General features: G+C 50.9%; 1 protein-coding gene across 1 annotated transcript; it reads left to right on the top strand.

Moving 5' to 3' along the window:
- The first annotated feature begins 1,762 nt into the window (after positions 1-1,762).
- LOC123054114 (probable inactive leucine-rich repeat receptor kinase XIAO) lies at positions 1,763-5,778 on the top strand. Its single transcript, XM_044477806.1, has one exon. The coding sequence runs from the start codon at positions 1,858-1,860 to the stop codon at positions 5,374-5,376; it is 3,519 nt and encodes a 1,172-aa protein (XP_044333741.1). The 5' UTR covers positions 1,763-1,857; the 3' UTR covers positions 5,377-5,778.
- Positions 5,779-10,857: the final 5,079 nt, after the last annotated feature.

The following is a 10,857-nucleotide window of genomic DNA, read 5'->3' as shown; positions in this document are numbered from 1 at the left end:
CTGCCCCCGTGTGAACATTTGAACATCCTAGCCTATGTCTAGTGGTTTACATGTTTCCCCTATGTTCAAAGGGATCTTTTGTACATCTGATGAACTAAAGGCAACATGTTACCACTTCTTTACACATAACAGCAATATCAGGGCCTCATTTGTCACCACTTTGCAAACTTATAATCAGGATATAACTAAATTTAAGTAATGTAAAAATACCGGCACGGAGCATGTGAAGTCTGAAAAAGGTCATTATACTTAAAGGACAAAAGTATGGCATAGAAATGATATCACTCATATTTCGCCGAGCCAAATGAGTTGTGTTTTTCTTACATTGGAATTGGACCAAAACTTATCATCCAAGCAGATCCTTTGGTCGTCGAAGCAACACATGTACATTGTCTTTGAGACCTTGTGTGACTGCATATTCTTTGCGTGCTAAAATAATTTGCCTGAGTAAATCATGCACAAATGACATTGTACTATTGTCTTGACCATGTTTTGGAGCTCAAGAATGGAGGGGATGACATAGAAGAACACGTGCCTAAAAAGTGTCAGATTTAAGAGGAAGACGACAAGAGTTGAGGCCTCATCGTGATGTCTGCTCGCGGGAGATGAAACCACATATTAGTAGGAGAAACATGGACAAGGACGTCCGAGGTGACGACGATGCATCCTGCAAAAGAAGGGGGCTGTGATGATCTAACAGTAAGGAGATTTATGGCGTGGTCCGCAGGGAGGTGGTGACGATAAAGCTGCATGATCCTCCACCACTTCCATCTTCTCACATCTTTGCAAAGGGTGGCCGGGAAGTGGGAGGATAGTGGGGCGAGGGCTGGGCATCCGAGCCGACGGCTTAGATGTGAGAAGATAAGAGCATGGTTAATAATATAGCCAGCAATCGGCTATAAGGAGTTGCCATGTCATTTATAGCCAACCTTGTAGCCGGCAAGTATAATAGTAAGTTCTATATGTGTACTACTTCATTAGTAGTTGGCCCACCTTACAACCTCACAAAGCGTCTTGGGTCTCGTGCTAGAGCCGGCTACTAACCAAGAGCCCGCTTCTCTTCTCTCTTCTCCAACTAAGCAAAGATATAATATTCTAGTCCCTTCTAACCTGCTTATGTCACCTTATTGTATTTGCTCTAACACGGGGGAGATGGTGGTATCGCTTCTTGATTGGGCGAGCTAAAACACCCGAGAATGTCCCAACGGACTTTCAAATTCGGCCACCTACTGTCCAACGGCCCCACGCGCCGCTTTGCCAACCGCGCGATTCTCTCGGAGCTTGGATTCCAAGGGAATTGTGTATTAGGAGGTTTGCTCAGTACATATCTTGTATTAAACACAACATCAGTTTTTACTCTCTTCGTAAAGAAATAAAAAAGTATCTAGATCACTACTTTAATGTACTCCCTCCGGTCCTTTTTACTCCGCATATTAGAGTTGGGTCAAGTCAAATTTTGCAAAGTTTAACCAAATGTATATTAAAAAATATCAACACCTACCATACCGAATATACATTCCATGAAACTACATTTCGTAATGAATATAACAATATTGATTTGACATTGTAAATGTTTATACTTTTTTCTATAAGCTTGATGAAAGTAGAGATGTTTTGACTTCAGACAAAACTTATGTGCACACTAAAAAGGACCGGAGGGAGTGAGATGTTTTTGCGGTTCGAGTGTAAGGGAGTATTATTTTTGATGAGGGAGAGGCCATTTGGCGAGCTCAGTGTAGTACTATAGCACACTGCACACATTTCATCAGCTCGTGTAATACGCACACACCGGGCCCGCGTCTCACCCGTCCACCCTGCCCCGCCCGCTCCTTTTCTTCTCCCCCCGTCGAGCTGACAATGACGATGCCGCGAGACAAAGCGGCCCGCTCCTCTCTCCCCCCGTCCACCCTGCCCCGCGCGATGCCGCTGCTCTTCCTGCTCGTCATGGTCGCGGCGGCGGCGGCGGCCACGCCCGCGCCGCCGGTGCCGCGGACGGCGGAGGTGCAGGCGGAGGTCGACGCGCTGCTCGCGTTCCGCGCGGCGCTGCGCGACCCCTACGCGGCCATGGCCGGCTGGGACGCCGCCTCGCCGTCCGCGCCCTGCTCCTGGCGCGGCGTGGCCTGCGCGCCCGCCGGCACCGGCCGCGTCGTCGAGCTGCAGCTCCCGCGCCTCCGCCTCGCCGGCCCCGTCTCCCCCGCGCTCGCCTCGCTCCGCCACCTCCAGAAGCTCAGCCTCCGCTCCAACGCGCTCTCCGGCGCCATCCCGCCGGCGCTCGCCCGCCTCGCCTCGCTCCGCGCCGTCTTCCTCCAGGACAACGCGCTCTCGGGCCCCATCCCGCCCTCCTTCCTCGCCAACCTCACCGGCCTCGAGACCTTCGACGTCTCCGCCAACCTCCTCTCCGGGCCCGTGCCGGCCGCGCTCCCGCCCGGCCTCAAGTACCTCGACCTCTCCTCCAACGCCTTCTCCGGCACCATCCCGGCGGGCGCCGGCTCCTCGGCGACCAAGCTCCAGCACTTCAACCTCTCCTTCAACCGCCTCCGGGGCACCGTGCCGGCGTCGCTGGGGGCCTTGCAGGACCTGCATTACCTCTGGCTGGACGGCAACCTTCTTGAGGGGACCATCCCGTCGGCGCTCGCCAACTGCTCGGCGCTGCTCCACCTCAGCCTGCAGGGGAACGCGCTGCGCGGCATCCTGCCGGCCGCGGTCGCGTCGATACCGTCGCTGCAGATTCTCTCGGTGTCGCGCAACCTGCTCTCCGGCGCCATCCCGGCCGCGGCGTTCGGCGGCGAGAGGAACTCCTCGCTGCGCATCCTGCAGCTGGGCGACAACCAGTTCTCCATGGTGGATGTGCCCGGTGGGCTCGGCAAGGGTCTCCAGGTCGTGGACCTGGGGGGCAACAAGCTGGGCGGTCCGTTCCCCACATGGCTCGTCGAGGCCCAGGGGTTGACGGTGCTCAACCTTTCTGGCAATGCATTCACCGGCGACTTGCCGGCGGCGGTCGGGCAACTTACTTCGCTGCAAGAGCTGCGCCTTGGAGGCAATGCTCTCACTGGCACAGTGCCTCCGGAGATTGGCAGATGCGGTGCTCTCCAGGTGCTTGCTCTTGAGGACAACAGCTTCTCCGGCGAGGTTCCTGCAGCCCTTGGCGGCCTCCGGCGGCTCAGAGAGGTCTATCTTGGTGGAAATTCTTTCGCAGGCCAGATTCCGGCTGCTTTGGGGAACCTCTCCTGGCTGGAAACACTGTCAGTACCGAAGAACCGGCTCACTGGTGGCTTGCCCAATGAGCTCTTCTTGCTGGGCAACCTGACATTCCTGGACCTCTCTGACAACAAGCTCGCCGGTGAGATTCCTCCTGCAATTGGCAGCCTGCCTGCTCTCCAGAGTTTGAATTTGAGCGGCAATGCTTTCTCAGGCCGCATTCCGTCGACCATTGGCAGCCTTCTGAACCTGCGAGTTCTTGATCTCTCTGGTCAGAAGAACCTCTCGGGCAATCTCCCGGCAGAGCTTTTCGGTTTGCCACAGCTGCAGCATGTGTCGCTCGCCGACAACTCGTTCTCCGGCGATGTCCCAGAAGGGTTCAGCAGTCTGTGGAGTCTGCGGCACCTCAACATCTCAGTCAATTCTTTCTCGGGGTCAATCCCGGCTACCTATGGGTACATGGCATCACTCCAGGTGCTCTCGGCCTCCCACAACCGCATCTCCGGCGAGGTGCCCGCAGAGCTCGCCAATTGTTCCAACCTCACTGTGCTTGACCTAAGTGGCAACCATCTGACTGGCCCAATACCAAGTGATCTCTCAAGGCTTGACGAACTGGAAGAGCTTGACCTCAGCCACAATCAGCTGTCCAGCAAGATACCACCAGAGATCTCCAACAGTTCCTCACTTGCCACTCTCAAGCTTGATGACAACCATCTCGTTGGCGAGATACCGGCCTCTCTTGCCAACCTGTCGAAGCTGCAGACGCTTGACCTGTCATCCAACAACATCACAGGCAGCATCCCTGTTTCATTGGCCCAGATTCCAAGCCTTCTGTCATTCAATGTGTCACACAATGATCTTGCCGGAGAGATACCACCAGTGCTCGGCTCCCGCTTTGGCACGCCCACGGCCTTTGCTGCCAACCGAGACTTGTGTGGTCCGCCATTGCAGAGCGAATGCGGTGAGTACCGGCGGCGCCGCAAGCGACAGAGACTGCAGCGCCTGGCTCTGCTGGTTGGCGCCGTGGCTGCTGCATCACTGCTCCTCCTGTTGCTGTGCTGCTGCTGCGCGTTCAGCTTGCTGCGGTGGAGGCGCCGGTTTGTTGAGCGGCGTGATGGCGTCAAGAAGAGGCGGCGCAGCCCTGGACGGGGCAGTGGGTCGAGCGGCACAAGCACAGAGAGCCAGACGAAGCTGGTCATGTTCAACTCCAGGATCACCTATGCCGACACGGTGGAGGCGACACGGCAGTTTGACGAGGAGAATGTGCTTAGCCGTGGCCGCCATGGCCTCATGTTCAAGGCTTGTTACAGTGAAGGGACCGTGCTGGCCATCTTACGGCTCCCTTCCACCTCAGCCGATGGCGCCGTGGTGGTGGAGGAGGGCTCGTTCAGGAAAGAGGCCGAGTCTCTAGGCCGGGTGAAGCACAGAAACCTCACCGTTCTCCGTGGCTACTACGCCGGGCCGCCGCCGGATGTCCGTCTGCTGGTGTACGACTACATGCCCAATGGCAACCTCGCCACATTGCTCCAGGAAGCGTCTCACCAAGACGGCCACATCCTCAACTGGCCAATGAGGCACCTCATCGCCCTCGGCGTCTCCCGCGGCCTCGCGTTCCTCCACCAGTCCGGCGTCATCCACGGAGATGTCAAGCCACAGAACATACTCTTCGATGCCGACTTTGAGCCACACCTGTCTGATTTCGGGCTGGAGCCAATGGTGGTGACCGCGGGCGCCGCCGCCGCCGCCGCCGCTGCATCGACCTCGGCCACGACACCGGTTGGTTCTCTTGGCTATGTCGCCCCAGACGCGGCGACCGCCGGACAGGCTACAAGGGAGGGCGATGTCTACAGCTTTGGCATCGTGTTACTGGAACTGCTCACCGGCCGGCGCCCCGGCATGTTCGCCGGCGAGGACGAGGACATCGTGAAGTGGGTGAAGCGGCAGCTGCAGTGCGGGGCAGTGGCCGAGCTCCTCGAGCCGGGTCTGCTGGAGCTCGACCCGGAGTCGTCGGAGTGGGAGGAGTTCCTGCTGGGGATCAAGGTGGGCCTGCTCTGCACCGCCTCCGACCCGCTGGACCGCCCGGCGATGGGCGACGTGGTGTTCATGCTCGAGGGCTGCCGCGTCGGCCCGGACATCCCCTCCTCCGCCGACCCGACCACCCAGCCGTCCCCGGCGTAGCTCCCCGGCATCCCTCAGCCGGCATTGTCAGATTCAGTTCAGTAGCTTGTACCACCATTTTTTCTGTAATTCTTTTCTTAGTTCAGATTAGTGTTTGTCAGATTCAGCTCAGTAGCAAGTGGGGGAAGTAGCCGTTGGGGGTTTCTAATCTCGTGGTTAGGGGGAGGTCAGGTGGCCATGTGGGTGGTGCTTGGCATGATGCTCCTCCTGCCATGGCATTGTCGCTGAGGTTAGTGGGCGCGCATGTGGGGTTCACGCCCGCCGCAGCAACGGCTACTGATGCAGGATACGGCTGTGTCTCCTCTCCTCTGTACTCTCTGTGTACTCTGTTAGGAAATTGATTCGTGGAGGGGCCTGCTTGGCTTCTTGGGATCTTGTCTTCAATACTCATCATTTTTACAAGTGCATGGCTGCCGCCAGATCTTTGTAATGTCGTGCTGTACATTTTGTCTCAATCTTGCTATCTCATTTGATCCAAGAGGATCGGGGAAATGATGCTTCATGACCGTTAACTTGTTGTTTTCCTCTGCACAAAATGATTAGTGCCGACTTCTTGTATTCTGTTGGAGTATTTAACTTCGCCCTGGATAATGAGAAGGGGGCCCTGCTTATCCTTTGTCTTGCTGGATGGATACGCTTTCTGTTAGTGCACCTTGTTTTACTATGCCAATTTGGGGGCAGGAAATGATTTGGAGCAGTGGCCTGGCCTGGATGGCCACCAGCTCTGTACGCTTATTTGGCAATTAGCGGGAGATCTTGGTACAACGGCACTCCACCGTCGTACTTTCCATGAGCATCTAAATCTCATCAGTTGGCCACTGTTGTTGCACAATCAGGACCTGCATTATAGTACCAGTTAATGAAATCTGGAAACTTAAATGTGCATTTGTGTCCACTGTCGAGGACAGCCAGTTTTGCAAAAGTGGATGTGCCATTAAGGTAGTAGCTGAAATGAGCCACAATAGGTAGTACTACTACCGCTGCATTCAGCATTTCCCGTTTCAGAACAACGTACCTGACTGAATCTACATGGCATTAACTCAAGACCACCGGCTAAAAATATACAGCAGCGTAAGAGCAAGTATAATAGAGCTGAGTCAGCGGGCTATAAAGAATAAACTAGTATATTTCTGCTTAGTTGGAGGAAAGAGAAGAGGAGAGAGAAGGTAAGCGGGCTCTTCGTGAAGAGCCAGCTCTAGCACGTGCTCCTAGACACTTTGTGAGAATGAAAGATGAGCCACATAATAAAAAAGTAATATACTCTTTTGATGCACTATTATACATGTTGGCTATAAGATGGGCTGTAGATGACATGGCACTGCCTTATAGCCAGCAGCTGGCTATACTATTAACCATGCTCTAAAATAAAACTGAAGACCGCATGCCACGGGGGGTCAAAGGAGTCAAGGTAGAATCTCTCAATTTTCGAGCTCTGACTTCCCAATGTCCTCGGGCCAGTAGATCGACCTGCCTGCCTGCGACTCGAGGCAGCACCGATTTTTTTTACCGCCACCACTTTTCGTAGTTTGAACCTGAGCGAGACCGTGTGCAGAGCAGTGGGGGTCGTCGACGAGTGAATGCAACAAACCTAGGGCGTCTTGTCAACCAGATGGCGCCCTAGCTGCTGCTAGTGCTAGCGTGTAGCTGTTCGGCCGGGATGCCGGGATCTTAGACCTAGTTTCGATTCATGAAAACCCGCTAGTAGCATGTGCCGTCCATGAACGGCAAATTTGACAATTTTAACCTATAATCGAAATCAAATCACAGAAGAACTGGTTGCGAAACTATTTCACTCCCCTGACTCTTTTGTGTAGCGCCCGCCACGCCGGCGCCACCCCTACTGTGCAACGCCTCTCAGATAGGCGCTACACGGCCAGCGTCGCACCCATATGTGCCCAAGTCAGCGTGCAGCGCCTGAGAGCTAGGCGCCACACTACACAGTGCAGCGCCTAGCTCCTGGGCGTTGCACTAGTGCAGCGTCTGGGCGCTGCACAAAAGGGTCAGAGGAGTGAAATAGTTTCGTAACCAGTTCATTCTGTGATTTGATTTCGATTATAGGTCAAATTTATCAAATTTGCCTCCATGAACAAACCCAGGAACGCAGGCAGCGAGCGACGCGTAGTGACTGTTGCATTTGCATGACACCCACCGTGTAGGTGTGGGTGCAGGCAGCAGGTCTGGTGTCTGCAGGGCGCAGTAAATTTTGCAGTCAGGGCTCAGGGAAAAGGCTGGAGGAGCCGGGCCCTGAATTATTGGGGAGCCACCTACGCCTACGCGGGCAATCAGTTCGGAGCGGCGTCTGGTGCTACGAGTAAATTTTTGCTGGAGTGGAGTGAAGTGAAGGTAGCTGACCGCGGCCACGTTTTTCCTCTGCGGGATAGGGCGCGCACTGGCTTTTTCTGCATGATTGCGACAACAGTCCTATACGACTCCAACGTATGGGGGCTACAGATGCCGTTATGTTTCTTCCTGTGCTCTCGGTTCTACCCTTCCGGACCTTTTTACTCTCGGTTGTGGTCTTGCCAAGATAGTACAGTAGTAGATACAGACATGAACGTCCATGCTAACAAAATTGCAAAACGGTTCTTCCGGTTCTAGATTGGCTTGTAGGCCTAACATTTCCGCCCTTGCGCACTGAATTGTCGAGTAATGGTTTCTGTACAGTTCCACATCGTTGTTTTTATTTGGAGCACACAAAGCATATACGTTGGCCAATGGACTGTTTCTTTCCATCGATCGAGAACGTATTCTATCCCCTGGGTTTCTGACCTAGGGTTACCTTGTCCTATGAGCCATGTTTTCCACAACTTATACTACTCCCTCCTTTCTGTTTATAGAGCTCAATTCAAAAATCTCACCAACTAAGGTAGATGGTGAGTAGTGGAATACTTCTTGTAATTTGCAAAAGTACCTTAATGCTCTCGTTTTATGTTTACCAATGTATTAATTGCAATGCATGCATGCATAAAGTACATGCATTGGTCAATTTTCTCTTAATACTTGCGTGTAATTATTTAATGCACCTTGGAATCTGAAATTGTGATGGGGAACAATCAAATTGAGCCTTATAAAATGGAAAAACTAAGATTTTAAGATAAACCCTATAAACCGGAAAGGAGGGAGTACTTTGTTATATATAAAGACATATCATGTAATGATACTCCCTTGTCCTAATGACGTGGTGTTTTGATGGCCGTAATTTAGCTAGTAACACAACGCATTTCAAGACAAGTTTGCTTATGTGGCATGTAGTTAATAAGAAGAGTGGTGTTCGGACAGTATTTTCTTCGCCACAGACATGTTTTCTGGTATTTTCTCACGAAACTTCACACGGGAGTAGATTGGGAACCCTGTTTGATATACCCGAATTTCATATTTTTTGGTATTTTTTATGTTTAATATTCATATAGGGGCGTGGAGCACCCAGGAGCTCCTGTGTATTTTCCATCATGTATGACACTAGTTTTGTGTTACTTTGCACTATGAAGATAGTAACATAAACTAATGTCACGTGCATGGCACTAGTCTAAATTGCTCCCCACTATGGCTAGCGTTAGGAGTACAAATTGAAAGCTACTCCATCCATTCCTAAATATAAGTCTTTTTAGAGATTTCAATATGGACTACATATAGAGCGAAATGAGTGAATCTACAATCTAACCTACGTCTATATGCATTTATATGTAGTCTATTAAAATATCTAAAAAAACTTATATTTAGGAATGAAGGGAGTACTTAACTTGGAACCATATAATCTCTTTGAACTAGGAGGCGGTCCCAACCAAAATTTAAACTCGTTGTCCCAAACAAGTTTCATTCCATCCAGATGACCATTAATTAAGTTGGTCTTAACTAGTCATCGGTAAATGTCATCCTTTCATAACTAATGTGTTCCCACCCCGTTATGTCATAGCAAGCTATGTTGGAAATATGCCCTAGAGGCAATAATATTGTATAATTATATTTCCGTGTTCATTGGAGTTTATATTCTATGCTACTGCTATAATCCTGGAATATGCGATTTAGTGGAAAACTCGTATGCACGTGTAGAACAATAAATGATAAAGTAAGATTCCTAGTCCCGCCTCTAAGACTAGCTCAAGTGTTGTTGGTAATCACGTTTTCCGGATCTTGAGATATCGTTAAGTGTAACGATAGTCTCAAACGACATTGAGAGTATGACGTTAGAAGAATGATCATATTGAATCGACCCAAACCTGTTTGTTATACTTTGAGATAATATCATCATAAGTCAATTGCTATAACACAGAGTGTTAACTTGTGATTTTAGTTCCTTAGACCATGAGAGTATTGTAGTCACTTCTTACCGTACGATGAGCTTTGGGGCTGCTCAAACGTCATCAGTAACTTGGTGATCATAATGACAGCTTACAGGTTCATCAGAAATTTTGACAAGGGACACGATAGCTCGCGAGTGGAATTTTCTCCTTCGATGACGGAGAGATATTCTTAGGGCCCTCTCGGTGTGACATCATCCATCATCGTCTGTCCAGACACAGGTGACTTCGTCACGGGGATGCCGAAACACGGTAACGAGAAAGAAGAACAAAACGGGCAATGAGGAGACCGGTATAGTGAGCATGTGTATGAATCAAGAGGATACCGATATATCTCACCTCGGGTTTTATAAAGTACCGTGAAGCAAAGGGAACATAACATGATAACGAAAGGTTCACTAAAATGTCATTCATGTAATCATAGGGATTGATATGGACATCCATGGTTCCGCTATCAGTCATTGAATAAATGGGTTTCGTTCATGTCTATGGTTTACCGTACCTACAGGGTTACAAGCTTAAGGTAATCACGATCTGTTTAATGTTATTAGGATGAGAACATCGAGGGTTTACTTTTGAAATTGTCTCGTTAATATTTGGAATAGTTCCTAGAGGAACCGAAAGCATTTCGGGGTCACCAGAAGGGTTACAGAGTTTATCGGGCAATGCTGGGTATTACCAATAAATAATATATAGGTGGAAATGCTTCAAAGGTGTTAAATTATATATAATATTCTATAGTAATCATTAGAGGGCTTTTACAATTTATTTAATATCAACATGCCTTAAAAAGGCCAAGTGATGGAAGGCAACTTGGGCCACAAGGGCCCAAGTGGAGGAGGCGCCCCCCTTTCCATAGGGGAAGGCCGAATTGGAGAGGGGGAGGAATCCTCCTCCCCTCCCTTGGCCGGCGCCCCAAGGAGGGCCTTTCCCTCCTTGGTGGCAGCCCCTCTCTCCCCATCTAACCTATATAGTGGAGGTATTCACCGGTGCAGCGATATGCTATATAAACGTTTTTACCCCCTTTCCGCGACAGAGTTTTAAACTGTCGCCTTGCATGTGTCTGCGATAGGGGGGTCCACCCCAGACGATCCAGAAACTGTTAGCGATAGGTTCTCCAGTCACACATGCGATGTAAAAGAGCTCGTGTGCGATCAGGCAAGCCATCACAAACAATTATAGA

This window comes from Triticum aestivum, chromosome 2D (genome assembly GCF_018294505.1).
Source record: "Triticum aestivum cultivar Chinese Spring chromosome 2D, IWGSC CS RefSeq v2.1, whole genome shotgun sequence".
NCBI classification, from domain to species: Eukaryota; Viridiplantae; Streptophyta; class Magnoliopsida; order Poales; family Poaceae; genus Triticum; species Triticum aestivum.
The sequence above is the reverse complement of the archived record's forward strand: the minus strand, read 5'-3'. Positions and strand labels throughout refer to the sequence as shown.